The sequence below is a fragment of the Marmota monax genome, unplaced genomic scaffold, assembly GCF_021218885.2.
Source record: "Marmota monax isolate L192 unplaced genomic scaffold, Marmota_monax_Labrador192_F-V1.1 WCK01_AAM20220418_F8-fsc00010, whole genome shotgun sequence".
NCBI classification, from domain to species: domain Eukaryota; kingdom Metazoa; phylum Chordata; class Mammalia; order Rodentia; family Sciuridae; genus Marmota; species Marmota monax.
Genome location: NW_026692321.1, coordinates 16,502,416 through 16,528,000, shown reverse-complemented (window position 1 = coordinate 16,528,000; position 25,585 = coordinate 16,502,416). Strand labels below are relative to the sequence as shown.

General features: G+C 35.2%; 1 protein-coding gene across 5 annotated transcripts in view; it reads left to right on the top strand.

Moving 5' to 3' along the window:
* Positions 1–20,145, top strand: part of Atad2b (ATPase family AAA domain containing 2B) — a 141,206-nt gene extending 121,061 nt beyond the window's left edge. For 4 of the 5 annotated variants that reach the window (XM_046441338.2, XM_046441337.2, XM_046441341.2 and 1 more), the window contains 6 exons: positions 2,793–2,915; positions 6,728–6,865; positions 10,399–11,082; positions 14,070–14,197; positions 14,521–14,649; positions 16,714–20,145. In XM_046441338.2, coding sequence (XP_046297294.1) covers positions 2,793–2,915; positions 6,728–6,865; positions 10,399–11,082; positions 14,070–14,197; positions 14,521–14,649; positions 16,714–16,755 — 1,244 coding nt within the window. In that variant the 3' untranslated portion in view covers positions 16,756–20,145. The remainder of the gene's footprint in view (positions 1–2,792; positions 2,916–6,727; positions 6,866–10,398; positions 11,083–14,069; positions 14,198–14,520; positions 14,650–16,713) is intronic. The other variant, XM_046441339.2, reaches the window with a different exon arrangement.
* The last annotated feature ends 5,440 nt before the right edge of the window (positions 20,146–25,585 follow it).

Sequence of the window (25,585 nt, the reverse complement as noted above, 5' to 3'; positions counted from 1 at the left end):
CAACAACAACAACAACAAAAAACACCATAAACAAACAACAACAAAAAAAACCCAACAACCCCAAAATAACACAATAAATGGGATCAGTGTATAGAAAATCAGTGGTCAACAAATATATGAAAACTATTCAACATATCTAGCAATTAGAGAGATGCAAATTAAAACTAAACTGAAATTCCATCTTAGTCCAGTCAGAATGGCAATTATCAGGAATAAAAGTAACACTGTTGGTGAGGATTTGGTGGACTGTAAATTGGTTAAACCTCTCTGGAAAGCACTATGGAGATGCCTCAGAAAACTTGGAATGGAACCACCATTTCATCCAGTTATCCTACTTCTTAGTATATACTCAAATATGTATATAATGAGAGATTCCCCCCCTCAACACACATACACACACACACACACACATACACACAAAATTGTAGAAGTTATAAACTGATTTATAGTAACAGAAAGGTCAGTGGTTTTCTGGGAATGGAAGGTGATAGGAAAGGTTGGAGGGAGAGAAAATAGGGGAGCAGAAGAACTTTTGGTGGTGATGTATTCATTATCTTGGGTATAGTGATGATGTTATGGATATGTGACTTATATCAAAACATCAAATTATATACTTTATATATTTGCAGTTTATTGTGTATCTATTGTATCCCAGGAGATTAAAAAGACTTAGAGAAGATACAATATGGTAATAGTAGATAGATTACAAAATCATTGTGGTTCTTTCGTCATAACAAGAATTGTTGAGATCTATATTTATTTGCTTATGTGATATTTCCATTGAGGTTTTCCCCTGCTGTACTAGGGATTGAACCCAGTGGCACTTTACAACTAAGCCACATCCCCCAGCCCTTTATCATTATTAATTTTGAGACAGGGTCTTGCTAAATTGCTGAGGGCCTTCCTAAGTTGTGAAGGTTTGCCTTAAACTTGTGATCCTCCTGCCTTAGCCTCTCCAGTCGCTGGCCATGTCTGGCCATTGAGATATTTTTTAGGCATCGCAAAACTGAAATAGCCACAACTTAAAGTCTTTTAAACTAATGTTTACCCTTTTTATCCCTGTTTCCTTCTTACTTTGTAGTTTTTTTCTGTCTTTATAAATAGTACTTCCATCCCCCATGTTTCATATAAGAAGCTAGGAGAAGTAAATATCATCTTTGATATTTATTTTACTACCTCTTTTGCCTTATCACCAAAGTTATCATTGAGAGCACTTTCCAAGTCAATAATAATTTCTTCCTTTATTATTACAACCACCACCACCACCATTGCCCCAGATAAAAATGGGCCTTGTGATTATGCTTATGGATTTGTGTCTTGACTCTTCTCAATCCATTCTCCAGGCACAAGCCCAGAGTAAACATTCATGGATGTAAACTTGGATCCTGTTATTTCTTTGCTCACATCTTTTAAATTATTTTTCATTGCTTGTAGGCTAAAATCTATATTTCCTTTTGCTTATTATATTCTTACCATATAGACTACATTTCAGTTTCTAAAATCTCCTAGCTTTTTTTCACTCCAGAATTTTCTCCCATGGTATTGCCTGAACCTGCATTGATTTCTCTCTGGTCTTGCCGTGGCTCCTCTATGAATGTTCCATGTGTCAGCCTAAGGGTCTCTTCTTCAGAGAGGCTCATCTTGATTTGACCAGTTGAAATTGTCACTCAAACCAGTACCCATAAGTTTTCTTTGTAGCTCTTTTTTTTTTTTTTTTTAAGAGGGAGATATTTACATGTATGTATGAGAAATAATTTGTTTAACAGCACTTTCCTATCTAGTATGAAAAGCTTGAATGTTGGGACTGCATCTGTTTCTTTCTTTTTTTCATTTCTGTGTAATCCACCCTTTTCTGGTTCAGTTAACAGTATTAATGAATGGATAGTTAGAGAAAATATGTCAAAAGGAAATAACACCTTTAGCAGTAAACATTTGTTTTCATAAGATTTCTACAATGAGCTGATAAAACTTTCTAATTAGGAATGTTGTAAATAAAAGATCTTTTTAAATATTTGTCCATATATAATGCCTTTGAAAGAGAAGAAAAAGAAGATGATATTTTTGACTTTGGATTCTCAATACTATTAGCAAATAAGTTTCCTTGAGGTATTTTCTCACCTTTTCACATGTCTGAGTCGCACATCTCTAGAGGGCACTGTTGACATTGTCTTTATTCATGAATGGGGCCTTGTGGAGCAGAGATTCTTCTTTTTAGTGCCATTTTTATAGTTTACCTAGAACCATTTTTGTAGTTCTCTTCTTAATCTGCATATAGTTTATATACTGTCTTGGACACTTGAGCTTAACGAGTTTTGTTTTGTTTTTTTGTGGTGCTGGGGATTGAACCCAGGTCTGAGCTCTATCCCCTTAAAGAGTCTTTCTATATTTGTTAATAGGTCTCCCTTAGGATATATCATATTCTTTGGCACAGTTTTGACCAGTTTTAACTGGTAGGGAAAATTAAGATTTTTCTGAGTTTTTAGTATGTATCTAGAACTGGGTGTCAATGAAGAACCTCTGAATTCTGTTTATAATTTTATTGAAAATCATTTTTATTTCCAGAAATTTAAAAAAATCCATATGTGTTTGAGATAATGATTTATTTAATAGGCTTAGTACTTTGAGGTTCTAAAAGTTCACTTTTCACAAAATTATTAACTTCATTGTGTAACATTTATTTTCTAAAATTTTTTATTTAAATGTTTGTGTACTTTTGCTTCTCTTTTGAAGATGTCCTGTGTTAATGTTATTTCATTTGTGCCTATAATAAATTTTATCACCTTTTTAAACAGATAAAATAATTAGACACAGAGCTTGTACCCTGAAGGACACTGCACATGCCATCATTGCAGCTGAATTAGATCCGGAATTTAATAAACTCTGTGAAGAAATTAAAGAAGCAAGAATAAAAAGAGGTAAGTTGTGAAAATAAACTTGCTTCTGAAGTCTTACCTATTTCACACTAAGAGTTATTGAATGATATTTCTTTGGGAATTCTGGTATATGAAAATAATGTATTTTGAAGTTTAACCTGTACTTAATTTATTTACTTATTTATTTCTTCTTTTGGTAGTTGTCAATGGACAGAATACCTTTATTTTATGTGCTTATTTTTAGATGGGGCTAAGAATCAAACCCAGTGCCTCACACATGCTAGGCAAGTGCTCTGCCACTGAACTACAGCCCCAGCCCTAAATATCTTTTCTAAAGAAGTTTATTTCAGTTCTCCTTTAATCACATAATATTTATACTTATGAGGTAACATGATGTTTTAATTCATGTATACACTGGGTTAACTCAGGATAATTAACATGTCCTTCACCTTAAACTTTTATCATTTCTTTATGGTGACTACATTCAAACTCCTCTCTTCTAACTATTTGGAGATATATAGTGAATTATTATTAATTATATTCACCCTGCTATACCATAGAACACCAGAACTTATTCCTTCTCTCAGACAATAACATTATGCTCATTACTTAATTTATTATACTAATATGTATCATGTAAATACTCACGAATTTAAAAATTTTACCTTCTATGAAAATTTCAGTGCAAGTGCATAGTACAGAAATAAAGTGTTTCTTAGTGAAATCTCTTACAAATGTACAACTTTGTTGATCATTTATATCTCTTTTTAGAAGATTTAGGTATTAGATGTGCTTCCATATCTGAAGAGGTTTTAGTTTTCATCAGTTCACTGAGACCTTAAAAAAAATGTTTTAGGAATACTTTTTTTTTTTTCTTCCCTTTTGAAGCTTATGTGCAATTTTGTTCTTAGAAACACAGGATTAGCCAGGCACAGCAGTACACACCTGTAATCTCAGTGGCTTTGGAGGCTGAGGCAGGAGGAGTCCAAGTTCCAAGCCAGCTTCAGCAGTGAGACCCTGTTTCAAAATACAAAAAAGGGCTGGGGATGTGGCTTATTGGTTAGGCACCGATGGGTTCAATTCCCAGAACCAAAAACCCCCACAAAATTAGCAAATGTGATTTGTTTGATTTATAATTGTGTGCTTGAGGAACTTGAACTTTAATAGGAGAGAGAGAATGTAAAGCAAAGCAAGTACAGGACATTACATGCACTGGTTGAAGCATGTGTACTGCACAGAGAAGAGAGACCTCCTGGTCAGGAACCCAGCATTTTGATTAGAATGCAAAGAGTGACTATAGGAGCATAGCCTCCAGTAGACAGGGGAAGGAAGGCAGTGACAGGAGGAGGTGTTCAAAGTGATAACGCATATAAAGGCATAGAGGCATAAAGTAGCCTGGTGTATTGGAAAAACATTAAACTGTTTGGTATTACTAAAAATATACAGAATACTGGGAAACAGGGCTTAAGAGGTGAACTGGCTCCAGGATAAAAAATTATGAAGAAACTTTTTTTCTATCTCTTTATGGAGCCCTTCTCTGGCCCCCTAATCCAGTATAGGATATGGTTGTACTTGGCATCATGGTGGGGGTTTTTTTTTTGGTACTGGGGATAGAACCCTGGGATGCATTACCACTGAGCCACATCCCTAGCCATTTTTATTTTTTATTTTGAGACAAGGTCTTGCTAAGTTGCTTAGAGCCTCACTAAGTTGCTGAGGCTGGCCTCAAAATTTTCTATCCTCCTGCTTCAGCCTCCTTAGCTGCTAGGATTTCAGGATTGTGCCTCCATACCCAGCTATGTTGTTTGTTTTTTTGCCATCTCTTCCTTACTGAGAATTTAAGTACTGTGAATGTCTTTTTTATTGTCCTAATCCAATCCCTAGGACAGTGTCTGGTATATAATAAATCTTCAGTAATTTGAATGTATCATTGTCATGCTAAGGAGCTTGGACTTATGGGATAAAGTCCTGTAAGTCCTGTTTTTTTCAAAATGTGTGGATACACCTGTTACATGAGTCATCCTAGAGCTAGCAAATTAGATTTATTAACCCAAGGGGCTGGGGTTGTGGCTCAGTGGTAGATCGCTCACCTAGTGCTTGTGAGGCCCAGGGTTTGATCCTTAGCACCACATAAAAATAAATAAATAAAGGTGTTGTGTTCAACTATAAATAAAAAATAAATATTTTTTAAAAATTAAAAAAAAAAGAATATTAAGCCAAAAATCTGCATTTTAACAAATTATTGATGTGGTTTTTGTGTGCCTTTAAGTTTGAAAATCCATTGTCATGGGCAGTAGAAGTTATCGAGGATGTTAAGCAGTGGAGTGAATTGGTCAAATTACTTTGGTAGTAAGAAATAGTAGGGTCTCAATGTATCAGGGCAGGAAAATGAGAGATCATTTTCAAAGCTGTTGGAGCCAGTTTGGGAAACAGTTTGGCAATTTCTAAAAAGTTAAACATAGATTTACTCTATGACCCAGTGATTCTGCTCCTTGGAATCTACCCAAGAAAAATGAAAATATATGCCCACATAAAAATTTGTACATAACTATTTGTAGGAACATTATTCATAATAACCAAAAGCTGGAAATAACCCAAATGACAGACAACTGGTGAATGAGTGAGCAAATTATAGTATATCCATACTACGCAGTAATAAAAAAGGAACAAAGTACTGATACACAGTACAACATGGGTGAACTTGAGAAGCATTATGCTAAGCAAAAGAAAGCAATCACAAAAGACCTTGTATGATTCCTTTATGTGAAATGCCTAAAAATGGCAAGTCTGTGATGTCAAAAAAATCAAGTGGTATTGTCTGGGACAGTCATTTAAAATTTAATTGCTGTGATGATTGTACAGCTCTATGCATTTGGTAAAAGTTATTTAACTGTATGCTTAAGTCAGGCTGTTTTTATGTTATGTAATTGTATCTCAGTAAAATTGCCTCGGGAAAAAGCTGTTGACGTAGTCCAGGCTTTTAATGTAGTGCAAGTGGAATTAGACAAGAGGAACGTAAGAGAGATGTCCCTGCAGGGATAGAGGGCATTGTGAAGGGAAGAAATATGACTGGTTGGATGAGTAGATGCCTATACCACCAAGCTAGATTGAGAATATTTAAGGACAAACATTTTAGGATACCCATTTGGAGTTATCAGGTAGGCTGTGGAATATATGGGCCAGTAGTCAAGAGATCTTTGGACTAAAAATAACAGATGTGAGAATTATTATGTAACAGCAGTGGAAGCTGAACACATAAGTGAGGCTTCATGGGGAAAGGTGTAGATTAGAGTAAGAAGAAAAGAGTTTATAGGGAGTGCTGAGAGACACCGATATTTTAGAGACCACATGGAAGAAAAGATTCTACTAAAGAAATTGAGATGGAATGGTTACTCTTAGGAAGATAATGCAGGAAAACCAAACATACCGCAGTGTGCTGTGACAGGCGGCAGATATCAGATTGAAACAATTTGTGGGACTGGAATTTAGTGGCCCAGTAAATACTTACTGTGCATTCTAAGATGGCAGAGATCATGACATTTAGACAAAGCATAATCTTATTGTCCCACAATCATAATGTGAAATGTATCCCTATGTGAATTAAAATGAGTAAAATTAGGGTTCTTTTGGGGATTGAATGTAAGCACAGCCTGGCAGGTGTTTTATTTTTATGATTTTATATCTAGTTTCTTTCCCATCTTAAAACAAAAGACACCATTTCCATCAGAATTACAAACTGTCCAAGTATAATTAATGACTTTAAAATTCAGTTTTGTATTTCAGACTTTTTTTAACCTCGTTGGTTTATGTAGCTGAGAATATTTAAATAGGTATTGCTTATCTTCTGCTTGCAGGCTTATCGGTAACAGCAGAACAAATAAATCCTCATGGCACTGGAGCTCGGAAGACAGAAACTAGAGTTGAAGAGGCATTTCGGCACAAACAAAGAAATCCAATGGATGTCTGGCACAACTCTGCAAATAAATGTGCATGTGAGTATTTGAGACCATGTTGTCCACCAGTGGGAACAGCTGAGAATGGTACATATTTGTCAGAAAGCATAAACGGAAGTGCAGCAGCTTTTCTACAGCTCTTAATCTTCTATCTTTCCAGAGGTAAAGTTGGTGGGATAAGATACTGTATCAGAAATATACTTCCTTAAACTTATTTGTCATTTTCTATATTTTTTCAGTACTTGCTGTTATAAATTGAGCCAGAGTTAAATGTTTTCGGTGTTCAACTTTGGTTTTTGGATCGAGATATGGAGGTGATCAACTTTTTATCCACCCTTGTCCTCATCACCCACATCTTGTTGCACGTGGTGCAGGGTGCTCTCTTAATTAGTAAGAAATGAAAACTCATATGAAGGTGACTGATTTGGCAATAGGCTGTTGATTCTTCTGAAAGAATATTTTGTGTTCATTTTGAAAAATCTGCACACCCTTCATTATTTGTTTAGTTTGGTGTGATGTGTTTAGAGAGAAAATTCAGTGTTCTAGATTTTCCTCATTTTAATTATTTATGTTGGTCTATAATTTTTTTTTTTTTTTGTGGTATACAGGCCATGGGCACTCTACTACTGAACTACATTCCCGGTCCCCACTTTTAGCCTTTTTTTTCTTCTTCTTTTTTTCTGTATTCTTATGAGATAGGATCTTGCTGAGTTGCCTAGGCTGGCTTAGACCTTGCAATCCTCCTGTCTCAGCCTCCCCAGTTGCTGGCATTATAGGCATGCACCATTGTGCTTGTGTGGTCTATAATATTTCTAAGACAAATGTTAATAAACACAACATTTTTCTAGTGTAATCTTTCTGTTTTACTGAAAATAGCATGCCCTGGAAGATGCCTACTGTTCTTCTGGTTAATGGTGATTATATTGCTCTGTTGATTGAGAATATGGCTCCGTGGTATATCCCTTGCCTAGTAATGTGTGAGACTGGGGTTCTATCCCCAGTTTTGCAAAAAGAAAGAAAAGTTAACAAAGCTAATTTTTTAATATGATCTTTCTTCAGTGGTATTGAAATTTGAATGAATGAGTCATACCCACTTTTTAAAAAACTTGCCCTCTTTGGATGGTATTCATAGGTCAATTTGAGAAAGGGCTTAAAGGTGCATTTAGTTGCCTGAAATTGATTAAAGCTATTTGGCCTAGTCGTGTCTCAGATCGTGACCTGGATTGTGTAATATTGCACTTAAATTTATTTAACTTTGAAATCCTTTACATTCTTTGCATTTTTATTTAAATATCTACTAATGAAAATGCATTGAATATTTGCTTTAAGAAGTTTAATTTCCTTAAATATTAAAAATATTATTTTAATCTATAGATGAGAGTTTTGTTTTACCAGTAGATGGCATATGTGACACACTATTTATCTGTTTTACGCTAACTTACTCAAATCGTAAATCTAAGTGTCCCCTAAGAGACAGGTCTTGGTTTCGGAAACAAGCTCAGTGATTTTATAAAAATTGACTCTGAAGATTATGTCTCTAAATGAACTTTTCACACATAGCACCCTTGATAAAGGAAGTGGCATATGAAGGAGTAGATCCACCAGTACACATGCTCCTGCCAGGAATTGTGACGATACAGCAGAGTAAACAAAAATCTATATTCTTGTAGAGCTTATGTGATCAGTTCTCTTTCTTTCTTTCCCCCTTCTTTCCTCCCTCCCTCCCTCTCTCCCTTTCTTCCTTCTTTTTCTTCCCAGCCTCTTTCCCTTCCTTCCTTCCCTCCCTTCTTTCTTTTACCAAAATTCTAGTAGTCCTTAGAAATAATGCATTAAGCAGGAGGAAATACCTCTTTTCTCTTCCAAAGAATAAGAACGTTTTCTCTGTTGTTTGCCATGATGAAAGCATTAGAAGTAAACTCATTTCAATGAGGCTCTGACCTTTGATTTGTGTTCTATGTGTAAATAAACTGAGCTGGCTCTCAATTTGGTAGAGTTGAGCCTCTTTTTGCCCTAGAGACCCATGGCTTAAGAAAGAGAAAGGGACCCTCTAGTGCTTTTGGTTATTTGGCTTGAGAATAGGAGAGGTTACAGTGTCAGTAGTGGATTGTCAATAGCAACAACCCAACAGCTCCACCTGTTGAGTCCTAGTAAGATAACTGTCTTTCTTTAGTTTTTAATGTGAATTAGATTAAGTTTTTTCTATTTTTAGTGGGTTGGTTCAGATGCCTGTCACCTTAACCTGTGTGTCAGCTTTTAACAGTAAAATAATAAATTTTCTTGTTCATCCCAATTACCCTATAACTATAAATTATAAAAGTAGGAATTAGGAGGAACCATATCACTATAAATTATAAAAGTTGAAATTAGGGGGAAAAATGAAGAGTTCTAATGATACCGTAGTTTTGAAGGGAAAATAATCTTCGAGCCAAATGATTAAATAACTTGAATTTTAGAGATGATATGAGAAATCTTTGGTAGCTATACTCATATTTATAACTAAATGTATCCATTCCTTATTAATATGTTGGTGTCTTTACAGACACAGTAGGGGTTAAAGTAAAAGGTTGAAAGCAGTATGTAAACATACTCTGCACTGCTGGAAGACTACAAGTCCTTATTAAACAGTGCGAGTAGTCCAGCTGGGTAGATTGCCTAATCAAACTACCTTTGACATACATAAAGGAAATAAAAATTTTGGGGTCCATTATCACCTAGAAGCTCCACCTTTATTCACAGACCACATTGTAGTTTATATCATCTTAAGAGTATAGTCTTTACAACTTTTATAGATCTCACTTTTATACAACTGACTGAATGTTTGTTTTTGATATTTTGTTAATGTCACAACAACTTTGATAGCGGAGGACTTGGTTTTCCTTAGGTAACTTTGTAAGAAACTGATGCTGCCAGATTTGTCTTAAATTAGGTAACTTTGTAAGAAACTGATGCTGCCATTTGTCTTAAAGGAAGTTAGTAGTTGATATGGCTTTTGGTTTCTATCCACAATCATGTGTACTGTGGACGATTCCTTTTTCTGGAATGAGGGACAATGGAGATTTCTTTGTGGGGATATCTGTAACTATTTTATCATGCTATATTGGCTTTTGTGTTCATTTCCCTTCATGGTTTAGAAACCATCTCTTGATCTTGCTGGCAAAGCATCTACCTTTCTGGTGGAAAGATAGGGCTGTGGCTCAAACTTCCTGGGAATCTTGGTAATGTGATCATTCCCCAAATGTATACATTATAGGATTGGCCCCTAGATGTTGAAAGTTAGGAACCACTCTAATGTAGAATCTAAGGTAATAGAAAAGATTAGTGCTGAGTAAACTCAAACTCATAACAGGAAGCAAAATTTTTAGTTTCCATTCTGCAGAGTTGATCTTGACTTCATACCCATTCTGCTTATAGGTTTTGAGGATTAGTCAGCATGGATGTCAAGAGCCAAGAGTTTTTGTTTGTGTGTTAGACCAGTATGGGTTTACCTTCTTTTTGGTCCTTTTTAATAAACATATGTAAACTAGATATTACATTCCAAGTTATACATATTTTTTTCCTTCCTCATAAAACAGTTCGGGTACGGAGAAAATCAAGGCGACGTTCACAGTGGGGCAAAGGAATTATTAAGAAAAGAAAAGTTAATAATTTAAAAAAAGACGAAGAGGATACCAAATTTGCAGACTATGAGAACCATACAGAGGACAGAAAATTGCTAGAGAATGGAGAGTTTGAGGTAAGCACTGATTGCCATGAGGAAAATGGAGAAGAGACTGGGGACTTATCTATGACCAATGATGAATCCTCGTGTGACATCATGGACATGGACCAGGGGCAGAGGCTAAACAACGGAGCAGGCACTAAAGAGAACTTTGCATCCACAGAAGAAGAAAGTTCAAATGAATCTCTGCTCATCCACAGCAGCAGTACTCTTAATCCAGAACAGACATCTAGGAAGGAGCCTTTTCTTAAGGGCAGCTGTCTGAATGGTGAGGCCTCCACTGACAGTTTTGAAGGAATACCTGTTCTGGAATGTCAGAATGGTAAAGTTGATGTCATTCCTCTCTGTAGTAGTGGAGATAAATGTAGTTCAGAACAAAAGATTGTCCTGGAAAACCAGTTAAAAGAAAAACCAGAAATTTCAAATGAAAATCATGGAGATGATCCTGAGAAACTAGAGGCACCAGAATGTAGCAATACTGAGAAATTAGAACCTGGCCCTGATGTGGAGGTTAAAGATGCAGAATTGGATAAAGAAGGTAAAGCTAATATTTTAAAACATCTTCTGAAGGTTTAAACTCCGGAGTTAATTCATTGCAAAATTTATCTGATTTCTAGTAGTAGTAGTTGATGAATAATTATACTTTCATCCTCCTTTTGAGAAGAGTATGCACATGCACATTAAGTTTTACTGAACTTTTCAGAGGTTTTAGAATCCAAAATGCACTGTTTTCATGACTGCTCACTTTTCTGTCTCTTGGGTGATTATTACACTATCCTAAGCGATATATGACTAAAAGCTGAGTAAATCCACAGGTGTTAGGAAGATGGAATTACAACAGAAGAATTACTAGAAAGGGTCGAGTGGACAGAGAAGATGTGGCTATAGCAGTATAGTATATTAGAAAGAATCATGCAGACCTAGATTAAACCATCACTTTGATTCATCATAGTCATGTGACTTGGCAGTAGTTGTTGATACTCCTCAAGCCTGGTTATTCATCTTATAAATTAAACTTCAAAAATGGTCTTGTTACAGGCATTACAGTAAGTCTTTTATAATTATTGCCTCTTGTGGTTACTGGAACATGCTAAGGTTGGCTTATTCTAGGCAGTTGAATCTGAGAGATGTCCATTGATTTGTAACGCCAAGACTGGAAGAAAGACACAGAACTTTCACAGTCAGTTTTACTTTGTTCCCATTGAATCGGAGCATTCTGCTTGCTCTTGATTTCTTGTGACTGTATGGATATCTACCTTGTTCAACACATTTCTTCCTGGACAGGAATATTAGGTTATCTTGAATTTGTATATTTTGTAAATTGGATAGAGTACACAAGGATTTGGGCCATGAGAGAACTATTTTTCCCTACCAGTTTTTTGTGTTTTTTTTTTGTACCAGGGATTGAACTCAGGGGCATTCAGCCACAAGCCACATCCCCTGCCCTATTTTGTATTTTTTAAATTTAGAGACAGGGTCTCACTGAGTTGCTTAGTGCCTCACTTTTGCTGAGGAGGGCTTTAAATTCACAGTCCTCCTGCCTTAGCCTCCTGAGCTGCTGGGATTACAGGCATCCAGCTCCCTACCATTTTTTTTAAGCCCTATAGTAGAATTTGGAAGTAGGAAAGTGTTATTCAGAGTCTCGTCAGTTTAAAAAAATGGGTAAAAAGAGATTTGCTGTTCTTAAATGTTCCTTGTTGAGAATTTTTATTTTTTCTCAATATTTAATAATAGAAATTAATTTTAAGAACAGTATTTATTCTGGGCTTTCTTAGAACTTAAAAAGTGTGTTAAAGTGAGATTTAAGTAATGAATGGAAAAGGGGAAAAGAGGGATAAACTTGCGGTATCAGGTAGAATGAGTACAGGGAGAGGAGTCCATTTTGACACTACTTCTCTAGCAATTTTAGTTAAGTTTGCTTAAATTAATGTTATGTTCAATCTGAAAGCTTTAAAGATATTGTTGTACAAAAATGTGACTTGGGCTGGGGAGATAGCTCAGAGGTAAAGCACCTGCCTAGAATGCATGAGGCCCTGAGTTCAATCCCCATAATCACATAAAAAATAAACAACAACAATAAAAAATGATTTTTTTAAAAAAAAGAGCCATTCATTAAAAATTAAAAAAAAAAGTGTGACCTGAAGTTTTCATTTGGAATTATCAGTACAGTATAACTTAATGCAGTGGTTCTTAATCTGAATTCTCAGACCTCTAGAATTCATGGATATAATAAAGAGGATCAGTATAGCTTTGAAAAAACTCCTGGAATATGTTAATTGGACTATCAAGCCTTTCACTTTTTTTTTTTTTTTTAAAATACCGGGGATTGAACTCAAGGGCACTCGACCACTGAGCTACATCCCTAGCCCTATTTTGTATTTTATTTAGAGACAGGGTCTCACTGAGTTGCTTAGCATCTTGCTTTTTCTGAGGCTGGCTTTGAACTCGCGGATCATCCTGTCTCAGCCTCCTGAGCCACTGGGATTACAGGAGTGTGCCACCATGCCTGGCAAACCTTTCACTTTAAAGGCTGCTTGAAATATAAAATTTCTCTGATATATCACCATACATGTCATGTTGTCAAAGGCAACACTTGGGTTCTTTTACTGTTTATTTATAGAGCGGGCTTTGAGGAGAAGAAGGAAGAGTTTAAAGACTTGTGAGTAAAAGGATCAATGGAGGACAGGGGAGGAAGTTTCCTCTTAATGTCCCTAACATGAGCCAGGTCCTGTGTGAACTTCTGAAACAGCCCAGGTTTTCTTTAAGTTCCTTCCCTGTCAGTCTCCAGAGTAGTCCTACTTTGGGGGACATAGTGTTGTGGCCTCCCTACTCCTCTAAGTGCCCGGAACTGTGAAATTAAGCTTACTTACCCCAAATTTCTATTTTTTTTTTCAGTCTGATTAGTCACAGCAACGTATTAGGAGGAAAGTAATTAGGTTATACTAATTTACTACAAGGTAGGAAAGATTAGCAGCCCTGTTACACTTATAATGGGTTTATATTTTTATAAAAAATGTCATAACTCAGACCAGTCTCTAATAGAATTTAGGCAATATAATAGAAAAAAATTTTTTTAAAATATCATGTAATGTTGAGGAAAATATTTTAGGTTGGGAAGCTAACGTGTAGACAAGCTGACCCCATTCAGTGTCTGCTTTTCTAGGTTGCTTTCTTTCTTTATCTAGTTTTGAAAGCTTCTACTTTTAAAATGATAGCAACCATGAAGAGAGTTGAAGGCTGTTTATAAGTCAATACATAGAGGCAAAGATTGCTTTTCTATTCCTTTTAATGGATATGCTTATTAGACTGTATCCTAGTATGTCTTGGCTTTCATAGTTGTGTTTTAGTTCTCTTTAGTTTGGATTACGTACTCTTAAACAGAAAAAAAAAAGTTATCATTTAAAGAATATAATCTTCCTCATCCCAGAAAGGAGGTGTGGTGGGTAAAAGAATTTATAGATGCGTAAGACTTATTTTTCTTAACTTTACTTGCTGCATTGCATTTCCCCTCCCCCTTAATTTTAGGTGCTTCTAAAGTAAAGAAATATCGTAAATTAATTTTAGAGCAGGCAAAAACAACAAGCCTGGAACTGGTTCCAGAAGAGCCGACTGAGCCTGTGCCACCTCTTATAGTTGATCGTGAGAGATTGAAGGTAAGCTTAGCTATTCCCAGTCAGTTCTAAAGGAATGGAAGGATTTTGAATATTTGTAGGCATTGAATAAAATTATTTTTCAAAATCTTCTGATTTAACCAGGGATATAATTGTCTCAGGGCTTCTACTAAAGAAGAGTTATATGCATTTTGAGGGGTTGAAAGTATGGGAATGGTCCTGGTAATAACTAAGCCCTAGAATCTTCTAACCTCAGATGTCACTTTTATACTTTATGATGTTTGCTCTTTATCTATTTGAATATAATTGTTTCTGTTTGACCAGGGAAATCAAACTACTTTTTATTCTCTTGTAATTTTTCTTAGAAATTGCTTGATTTGTTGGTAGATAAAAGCAACAATTTGACAGTTGATCAGCTTGAGAGATTATATTCTCTTCTTAGTCAGTGCATCTATCGTCATCGTAAAGATTATGACAAATCACAACTTGTAGAGGTAAGTGCTTAGTTCATCTATGTAATAAATAAATATGTGCTGTTACGTGTCCTGAAGAAAAGAGAAAAAAAGTTATTTTTCCTAAGTCTGTTATTTTTCATTAGCTCAAGAAAGTCGTAAAGATTTTTAGAAGAATCATTATAGGTTATAGTTTGAATAAAGCCTTTCTGTGCTGTTTTGTCTTTGAAAAGAAGTAACTTGGGGTTCCTTGTTGGTCAAAAGACAGAAATCTATGGTTCTGGGTAGTTGAATACACAGAATGTCACAGTTCTCTGAACATGTCACTTGGGCCTGTTGGATGTTGTGTGGCTCCATAATCCTTTCCACTGCTCCCTAGGCAGTTATTGCTGATGTAAGAAGATAGCAGGGCCAATGAAACCCATTTGCCACATCATTAATAGTTGGAAGAGAACTAAAAGTAATCTCATCTAATCAAACTAGTCCTGTAAAATAGCCACATGAATCAGTACTTACATTTTTGCTTAGAGACTTTTAGAGATGGACCATTCCTTTTTTTTTTTTTTTTTTTAAAGAACCATAGGGAAGTTCTTCCCTTATGAATGAGCTTCTAGCTCTGTTCATATAATTTGCATCATTAAACCACTCTTCTGATTTTTGAGATCATTTGAGCAACTATAATCCCCTACCTACACTGAAATAAATGGTTTAGATTCTGTTGGTTCACTTGCTTGTTATAGTCTGGCTATTAATTATTTATTGAGTAACCTAGAGTGCCAGCTACTGTGCCAGGTATTTGGGATGTAAAATATGATAAAGATAAAGTACCTGTTCCCAAGGGTAATTTCTTTTGGTAAAGATATTAAAGATTTATACTTAGAAAATATGGCTGTTTCTCATGTGTAATAAAGAGTAATAGAATTAAAATGAGAACTTTCAAAATTGTAACCACATTTTTATGAGTTTCATTTTTACAAAGCTAAACTATGTTGTGTAATATAATAAAATGTTTAGCAGGACTGATTTTAATTGATCATACAGAAGAACTTGTTGATCAGACAGTAATTTGTTAGTATAGCCTATTAGTTCTACAGAGATGTAGACTAGAATTTCATTGGAGCTATTTAAAGAGAGAAAAGAAAACCAGATATCTTAGATGTATTTGACATTTGCCCATCTTAGTGAAATACGCATACAGAGTACAGTTATTTACATTTTTATTCTAGAACTTTTGTTCAAATGGTTGTGGTTTCACTAGCTTGAATTGAATCATCATTTCGCAGTGAAATATTTCAGAATGAGATTTGGAATCTAGTTTAAGGAGAAAGGGAATTAATAGCAGAACCAGCAGTAATGGCTGCCACTCGTTCTGTCTCTCCCCATCACCACCCTTTTTTGGCTCTGGTTGGAGGAGATAGAGTGAGAACAGGGTACATTCTATTTCTTGGCATATGCTTTGCTGCACTTCATTTAATTTGCTTTGGGAGTTAATAGAATATAGGACTCAGGCTCTGAAGTGAGTCTGCTTGTCTTCAAATTCTGACCCTGCCACTTATTGGCTTATTCAGATTGCCCCTCTGTGCTTCACTTTCTTTATCTATGAAATGGGGCTCATAGTATTATCTATCTTCAACCTTACATGTTATTGTAGAAATGAAGTTAAATAATATATAAAAGTTTTTATATATTTACATATAAATATGTCTTATGTGTCTACTGCGTTTACGTATTTATGTGTGTATGCGTGTGTGTCTATTTCTTAGTACAATATCTGGCATAATAAGCTTCTCATTGATTGTTATTATCACCATCTTCATTCTCATATTCATATGACTTGTACCTCTTTCTTATATTACTGCCAAGTTACTCATAGAGTGTTAACTAGCTTCATCATCCTCATTTGCCTAAATATCAAATAGGAGGTACTTGGAATTGCCTAGGGCAGATTGTCTTACAGAGTAGCTGAGGTATTGTAATCAGGAAGATGTTCCAACTTGAACTTCTATCTCAAATTTTTTCTCTAAAAATTTAATGTGAATTTAATCCATAATGAGGAGTACCTTTGTCTTTCCCTTAATAGATAACAAGCATTTCTTTCTCTTACAGGAGATGGAAAGAACAGTTCATATGTTTGAGACATTCCTATGAACTTTTCAAGATGAGTGGTTGATCCTCTCCAATCTGCTCCTGACAGAGCAGTCTTCTGAGCCATTCACTTTCAAATTGCACCAATTATGTGCAGAGCCTTGGTGTAAAGTGCTCTCTCACTCATTCTCTCTCTCTGTTGAATTTGGTGCTATTGTCTCAGGTACCTGAAACCAACCAGCCTACAAGAACCAAACAGAACTTCAGAAACTTGTTGTATTTTCCACAAATAAAAAAATACAACCCCACAGCTTGGAGATTTTGGTGCTACAGAAACTGCTTTTGCTTCTGCTCCTCCTTTTCGTGCACTGTCTTCTGGAGATTCTCTTAGGGAGCAGACCAGCAGCAGGAGGAAGCTGGGTGGGCAGTTCTAACTGTGTTGGATTGTTTAAACAGTGGGCAACCTGTTTTTTGGGTTTCACTTTTTTTTTTTCCCCCTTCTTTTTCCTTTTTATCTCTTATCATATTTCCCCCTCTCTGGGTAATGGACTGAAGCCTGTTTTAAAGTTGGCTATGATATATTCTGGTGGGAAACTGAAGAAACCAGATGGAATTAGATTAGGCTCTTTAGAACTGCCTTTAATGTGCCTTTTTATTCATTTGAGAAAGATAAGGCTAAATGGATGAGCTCGTTTGTAGCAAATAAATTAAAATATTTTCTTTGGTTACAACCTTGACAATAAGTTTCAATACTCTGCATCATTAAGAGACAACTAATGTTTTGGTATTAATGCCTGTCTTGTTCTCAAAGCTCAATCAAGACACTGAGTAAACCACATAATATACTAAAAATGGTAAGTTTTCCTGTATGGTCTGTTTCTGTGTAAGAAACATGTGATAAAACAATGATAAATAATGCACAGTCCATAACAAAAACTCACACACTTCTCCTTATTGCTGACAGTGATGACCAGAGAATGGATAGTAGCCATTCTTCTGTCAGAGGCAATTTAATAGTTCTTCGAGTTCCCAGAGAAAAATGATTTTCATGTGTAATAAATTGTTATTGTTTTGTTTTAAAGCCAGGACTTGCCAAATGAACAGAAAAGAGGAATTTGTCAGAGGCTCCATAAAATTCATTTTCTGTATAATTACAAGTGAGCTCTGGTATGGTCCTTGAATAACAGTATTAATGTTTGAATCCCTTCTCATAAGCTTACCTTCATAACTCTTCATTTTGGTTGGAATCTATTTTGGATCTTGTTGAGTGATTTCTGTGAATTTTACTTACCTAAAATTAATTATGGGTTACTAGTTTTACAAAAACTTTCTATAAATTTGGAGACACAGTCTAGGCAGTTGCAAAGAGGCAAAGGGAGTGCAGTAACATTTTTTTATCAGATAATTTTTTAAAAAAGTGTAGAAAATTTTGCCGACAAGTTGGCTTGCTATCTTCATTTATTATAGCTGTTAGCTGCAGGTGTGTCTTTCCAATATATGCAACACATGTAGTTTGAGTTTTAATTAGGGCACATGGTCGTGGACTACTGCAGAGATACTGAGCTACCTCAGCTTTTTGTGTTTTAGTTACCAACAGTGTTTACAGAGTCCTGTAATCACTTTGCCACCGTTTACATGCTGAAGCTAAGGTACTTGTCTCCTTGTCTCTGGCTGTCTGTAGTGTGCAGAAAACACTCTTTGGCCTAGGCTACTGCAGTAATCCCAAGTGCTTCTTTGCATTTACCTTTACATTTACTGCCTTCTAGTTCTAGCTTCATTTTTTTTCTAAAATGCTACTTCTTTTCTTTATGCCTAGTCTATGAAGTTTTCATAATATTCAGTTAATCATATAATTCAAGATGATATCCATGTAGACACACTGTATTTTTAAGGTGGGCAAGTGCGATTAACGATGAACCATTTTAAAGGGGAGGTTATTTGAAACCTCTAATTTGATTATTGGGAGGATTTTCATGCTTTCTTTAGTATTTATTACCATCATACCAGTTCAAACTATTTTACTGTCTAATACATTAGCATTTTGTATTTTGATGGAAATTGTTACAGAATTTAAAGATTTGATGAAATAAGATGTAGCAGATTTTTTGTAGCAAGTTTCTGGTAAAAGGGTTTTTTGCAAGTCTCAGGTTCTTGCTGCACTATTTTTTTTTTTTTTTTTTTACTATTTATTCCAGTTACTCTAATTCAGAAGCATTCTGTTCAAGTAACAGCAGCACTTGTGAAAGGAAAAAGAAACAACGCACATGTTCTTAGTAGATTACTAAATTTATACAAGTTAATTAAGATTTTAGCCATCAGTGAGTTTGACAAGGGAAATTTATTTATGTTTGGCATTAAAATGCTTCCAAAAGATCAAGATTTTGTTTTTGTTTATCCTTCATGTAGATGGAGAAATCAGAGGCAACCTCAGTATAGGAACTGCCACTTTGAACAGTTTAGGTCTTAAAGAGAAAGCCAATTTCATGCCAGGGGGAGAAAAATGAGCTGAAATTGTACCAACTCTTCGGACTCCTTTTCCCCCTAAGAAAGAAACACACTACACCAGTTTCACATATTTTACAAATACCTGGTGGTTCTATAGTTTAAAGCAGCTTGTGAAATTATCCAAGTGGACTCAATTTTGTTTACCTTTCTGTGAGTTCTTAATTTTTGCTGTATAGCATTGGCAAAAATATGTACAAATTGACCTCTGTTCTTATTTCCTATTGTGAGCATTATAAATGATAAGCTCCAGTGTAAAATCTTGCTCTCAGATCAGTAAAATACGTATCACAGCCCAGCCCAGCAGTAGTTCATGCTCAGCTGTAGGGACTCTGGGAGCATTTTGAAGATGATAGAACCACATTAGGGTTGAAACTGATGGCTGTGAAGTTAATTGTGTTTTTGAGCTTGAATCTTACCTGTGATTGAGTTTTTTTTAATGTCCTTTTATGACTTGATTTTTCTCATATGCCAATGTATTTGTAGGTTTACTGGATTTTACTTTTAGGGAGTGGGGTGGTCATTTCTTCCCTTTTCTGATTAAGTTGATTCAGCTATGGTGCTATTCAGTAGGTGTCTTCAGTGTCAGGTCCCGTAGCTGAATGCCATTGTTATTATAATTATTATTTGTAATCATATTGTAAGCTTGAATTTGGGCTTGTACTTGCATCTTTTGTATTTTGTACATTTGGTTACTTAGATTTGGGAGTCCTATTTGGTTTCAGTCATGTATGTCTACTTTGTAGATTAAGTAGACTTCATCAACTATGGTCTATTTTGGGTTTGTAGTTTAATTTAGAATTGTGTTAAATTGATGTTTTACATTTGACTTCATTTTACCTTAGTTTGAAGTAAATTATTTAATTTTTGAATTCTGGAATTTGAACATTTACTGTAATTTGTAATATAACTGCTGTGAAATACTTGAATAAAGATGATAAGAAAAACACAGTTTTCTTTAGCTTAATTATGATGACCGTTGGCTGCAAATCCTGTGCTACTTTTCTGTTGGTGTCATCTATTTTACAATTAGAGGATATAAATGTGTATTAAGTGCCTCGGAAAATCTTGTTATATGTTTCTTTTTGATTCTGAGTACACCTGAGGATTTTTTTTTTTTTTTAGCTGAAAGCTTTTTCTGTTGAAAAAATGTGGTTTTAATTTAGTTGAAGATTGTCTAAACTAGACATCAAATTGAATGGAATCAAATGGATGACTTTTGAAATTTGTTTTTCTATCTGAATATTTAGATAAAGACCTGATAATTGCAGTTGAAGCTCAATCAAGATTTTAGAACTTTAGAGATGAAGTTAAGTTTTATTTATCCAGATTTAGTTCCCAAAGGGTTCAAAACTACAGTAAAATCAGAGGTTAGTCTTAAAATATCTATTTCATGTTATCCCTATGCCCTAGCACCTGCAAAGTTATCTATTGAGTATTTTTAAAAAATCTAAATTCTCTCTCTTCCCTCTACATTCATATGTTATGTCCCAGGTACTGTGCCAGGCGTGTGGGGCACAGAGGATACCTTCCGTTTCTAACTAGCTTCTATTCTGCTAATGCAAAGTTGAATAAAAGTTGAATACTTTAATATTGTTTTTTATTCTTTTAAGAACCAATCCTGAAATTTTGTAGTTTGGTTGGTTATTGTAATAGAAGTCTTAGTGGGAGTGCCTTAGTGTGTTATATTATTTTTACAAATGATTTTGAAGTTTTTGAATAATTACCTGTACTTTTTGTTCTGTCTTATTTTTGCCCTCTTAATTTTCCTTCCACTAGTCGCTTATGTTATAAATATAAAAACTCAGAGGGAATTAGGTATTCTTTGGAAGATTTTGCACTGGTGGTCTTCTCCTCCCCTTTTAGTAGCACAGTTACCTTCAGAGTGTTTGGAGGTGTCGGAGTCAGACTTTCTTCTTTTTTTGACTTAATGCTAATCATTAGTGCCTACTATTTTCCTGATTGTACCTCTTCTTCCAAAAACAAATAGTTGGTCTTTGTAGGGGCACTTAGGAGGGGATTAATATGATAGGATCAAAAGACCACACACCAAAGGTTTCAGGACATTGATTTTCTCACTGGATTTCTGACCATCTAGAACTTTTTCATGTTAGAATTTTGATTGACAAAAACAGCATAGCTTTTGGGAAAGAAATCCTACACTAGGTACTTCTTTCCTCCTCATTTCTGAAGAGCTTCAAGCTGTTCAAGGTGAAGGAAGGCTGGATTGGAGGAACAAAAGGTAGGTAAGACAGAAAATAAAAGCTCAGTGTTTTTCTTTTTTTTTTTTTTTTTTTTAAAATTTTTAATATTTATTTTTTAGTTTTCAGCGGACACAACATCTTTTTTTGTATGTGGTGCTGAGGATCGAACCCGGGCTGCACGCATGCCAGGCAAGCGTGCTACCGCTTGAGCCACATCCCCAGCCCCTCAGTGTTTTTCTTAATGTAATATCTTTTCTGAGTTGGACAAAAAGTTATCTAAGCTTTGCCCCTACTACTCAATTGCTGGTGACATGGAAGTTATTTCTGACTGTTCTATTCAGGTTTCCATTACAATGCTTTTAATATCATACAGATCCTAGATTAATTGCTAAGGAGTTACTAAGTATTGATTTTAAAGGGCTAGAATTTTATGGGTTCTTTTTTTTTTAAAATATTTATTTATTTAGTTAGTTATTGGCAGACACAACATCTTTGTTTGTATGTGGTGCTGAGGATCGAACCCGTGCCGCACGCATGACAGGCGAGCGCGCTACCACTTGAGCCACATCCCCAGCCCAAATTTTATGGGTTCTAAAGGTTTGGGGAGATAGAGATCAAAAGGTCAGTTTGGAAAGCTGAGTAGACTAGTTTAGAATCGAGGGTAAATAAAAGGAAGGAGTGTGGTGCAAGATAAAACTGTGTAGATAGTGTGGAGTTTTGTCATGGGGGATAAATGTAAAGATATTTGTACTTTATAATGTGACAAGCCTTAAATGTTTTTGAACAGCATCATGATGTGATGAAAATCAAATTAAAACTTGTTCATTTGGTTATAGTAGAGATGATGAGAAAGAAAATAGCTACCTCCTTTTAACAAAATATATTATACCTGCCTTGTGCCAAGTCTGTGCTAAGCACTAAACATATAAAGATAAGTAAAATAGTCTCTGCCCTTGGAAATAACTGTTCAGTAGAAGAAGACATTAAGAAAAATTAAAAATAGGTTGGGTAAGTGCAATGATAACAATGTAGTTGAGGTGCTGTGGAGTATAGAGGGAGAGAATTTAACCTACCCCGAGCTTTATGAAGGTTTTTTTCTTTTCCTTTATAAAGTACTGGCATTTGAACCCAGGAGCACTCTACCTCTGTGCTACATCTCCAACTCCCCCCTCCCCCCTTTGAGTGAGAGTCTGGTCTTGCTAAGTTGCCCAGGCAGCCCTCAAACTTGCTGTTTTAGCCTCCCCTAGTCATTGGGGTTACAGGCATGCACCACTTTGCCCAGCTATGAAGTTTTTTCCCTGAGGGTTATGGTATCTTAACAGCATCTTGAAAAATGAAGGAATCTAATAAAAAGTTGAGAAAGAACATTCCAGGCAGAGGAAGCAGTATAACAATATATACAAACATTAAGCATGTTAAGTTCAGGCAACTCTGGGCAGTTCTACTTTGCTTTAAAATAAAGTAGAAAAGAAAGTAGCTTTAGGAGTCAACAAGGACTTCTTATTCCCTTTTTGTATTCCAGATGAGAGATGCTGCAGGCCCCAACTAGGGTGGTTATAGTAGAGATGATGAGAAAGAAATAATTTCTAAGAAATTTATAGGTAAAATCAGTAAGCCCAATGATTGGATGTTGGCGATAAGGATAGAGAAGAGACCTAGAATTGCACTTGGGTTTCTGCCATGGTGGTCAGGTAGATAATAGTGCATTACCTGAGAATGAGTAGGAGGGAGGAACAAATCTGGAGTGAAAACAGTATTGGGCATTTTGACATCCAGGTCCAGCTGGTATTTAGGTAAATACTATCTAAAGTTTAGAAGAGTTCAGAGCTGGAAGACTTAGGTTAGCAGCCTGTAGGTACTTATTCAAACTGTGAGTACAAATCAGATCACTTGGACAGTACTTTCAAAGTGGAATGAAAATGACAAATAGAAGGACAGCAGCGTCTAAGCTGCAGGTACAGGGTATTTTAGAATTGATAATAATCATATCATCTCAGAAGCAGGACAGCTAAAAGAATAGTGTCACAGAACTCAAGGTGGAGAGAATTGGGGTTAAAAACAACAGTATCAAATGCTCCAGTGGAGGCAGTAAAATGTCTATTAAAATGTTTCCCATACATATAGCAGTTTGGTGATCTGTGATGCTTTAAGGCAAAAGGGAAGGAGTACACAAGTAGAGAGGGACATAGAGTTGAGGAAAGGATTTAGATGAAACTGGAAAACCTGAGCGTATGTATATACTGAAGGTATGGAGGTGAAGGTGGAGGTGGCAGGATAACGATAACAGCTAATCTTTATTGAAAATGCACTAGATTTCAAGCTCTAAGGGATTTATGTATATTAATTAAAAAGCAGATCAAGCCTATGACTTAGGTACTCTTATTTTCCTCCTTTAATGAGGAGAGTTAATCACAGACAGATTGTTACTTGTTGAGGATCAGACAAGTTAAATAGTAACCAGAATTTGAGCCCTGGCTTTCTGAAATAAGAGCCCAGTTATTTGCCATTTTCCTATAGTGCCTCAATAGGAAGGTGGAGATAAAGATGGAAAAGAGAAGTGATGATTAGTGGGCCAGGAGTCCTGAAGAGAATAGACGGGGTGTTGGTCTCAAATAAGAGTAAAGATATTTTATTCTAGAAGATTAGAAACTGGGGGAATAGAGGTGTTAAGTTTGGGGACAGGGTGTGCTATTGTTAATTTCAAAATTTTCCATCTAATATGTATTTATTGAACATTTTAATTGTAAAACATAACAAATGGAAAACTGCTTCAAACAAAAGGTATAGATTTGTATGGATTCATCTTTTATAAGATGCACACACTTTATTAGGTAGCCCAGAAGCTCTCCTATGCTCCATTCTGATTAAAATCTCCATTTTTTCCTCAAATGCAACCAGTCCACATTTGTGATAATAACTTCTTTGCTTTTCTAAATTATTTTTATCACTTGTGTGAATTTCTAAACATTACATTTCTGATTTTCCTGTTTTTTTTTTTTTTCCTCCTCCTCCTTTGATTTTAAATCTCTTAGTCTACAGCTTCCTCAATCTCACCTTTTTCCTTGCCATTAATTTGTTGAAGAAACCTATTGAATTTCCCATAGTCTGGATTTTGCTGTTCTAATCCCTATGGTGAGGTTAACATGTTCATTTGTCTATTTATTTCTCATCAGTTGGTACTTGGATGTGCTGTACTGTGCATTATGGTAGCAACTAGCTACATATAGCTATTGAACACTTGAAATGTGTCTAGCTCAAGTTAAGATGTGTTGAGTATAAAATTTATAATTTGGAAGATTTATTACAGAAAACTATGTACTATTTAATACTTTTTATATTGATTGTTGAAATCATATTTTGGATATATTTGGTTTAAATTTATTAATTGTTTCGCACCTAGTTTGTTTTATTATTTATAATGTGGTTACAAGAAAATTTAAAAGTATGTATGGCGTGCATTATATTTTTGTTGGTCAGCACTGATCTAGTGCCTTAATCGGATTCTGGTTTTACTTGATTTTATTATTGCTTTTCACAAGACTGCCATAGCATTAGTATTCTATGAACATGAGTTTCAACAGTCTAAATACTGACTTCAAATGACACTGGGATTAATCCGCTTTTCATTTTCCTGCATTTACCCTGATGATGTTACTTTTTGAAATAAAATTGAGTTAGATAGTTTTAGTTATTGTTTGTGTTCAGTTTTAGGTTTCAGTCCACCCTCAGTGATTATTTTTTGCAGTATGTAAAACATTAACATAGGCAGAGAAGTTAGACCAAGTGTCAGTGCCCTCTTACTTCCACTGTGTAGGTAACTAGTCTCATTAGTTTTTCTTTGTCTAGTTTTTCTTTTGCTAAAGTAAACAAGAATATGTATATTTATTTCCCCTCTTTTTTCTTATATCAAAGGGAGCTATTATAGACAATTTTTTGCATACTTTAAATTATGAGACTTCTAAAAATAGTTTAGATTTTCAGAAAAATTGAATATACAGGTTCTCTTTTATCTCTTGCCCACTTTTATCTCTTCCTCCACTTCCCCATTATTAACATCTTACATTATTAATGTGATACATTTATTATAATCAATGAACAAATATTGATATATCATTATTAACTAAAGTTTTCATTAGGGAATCAGTCTTTGTATTACATATTCTATGGGCTTTGATAAATATATAGTA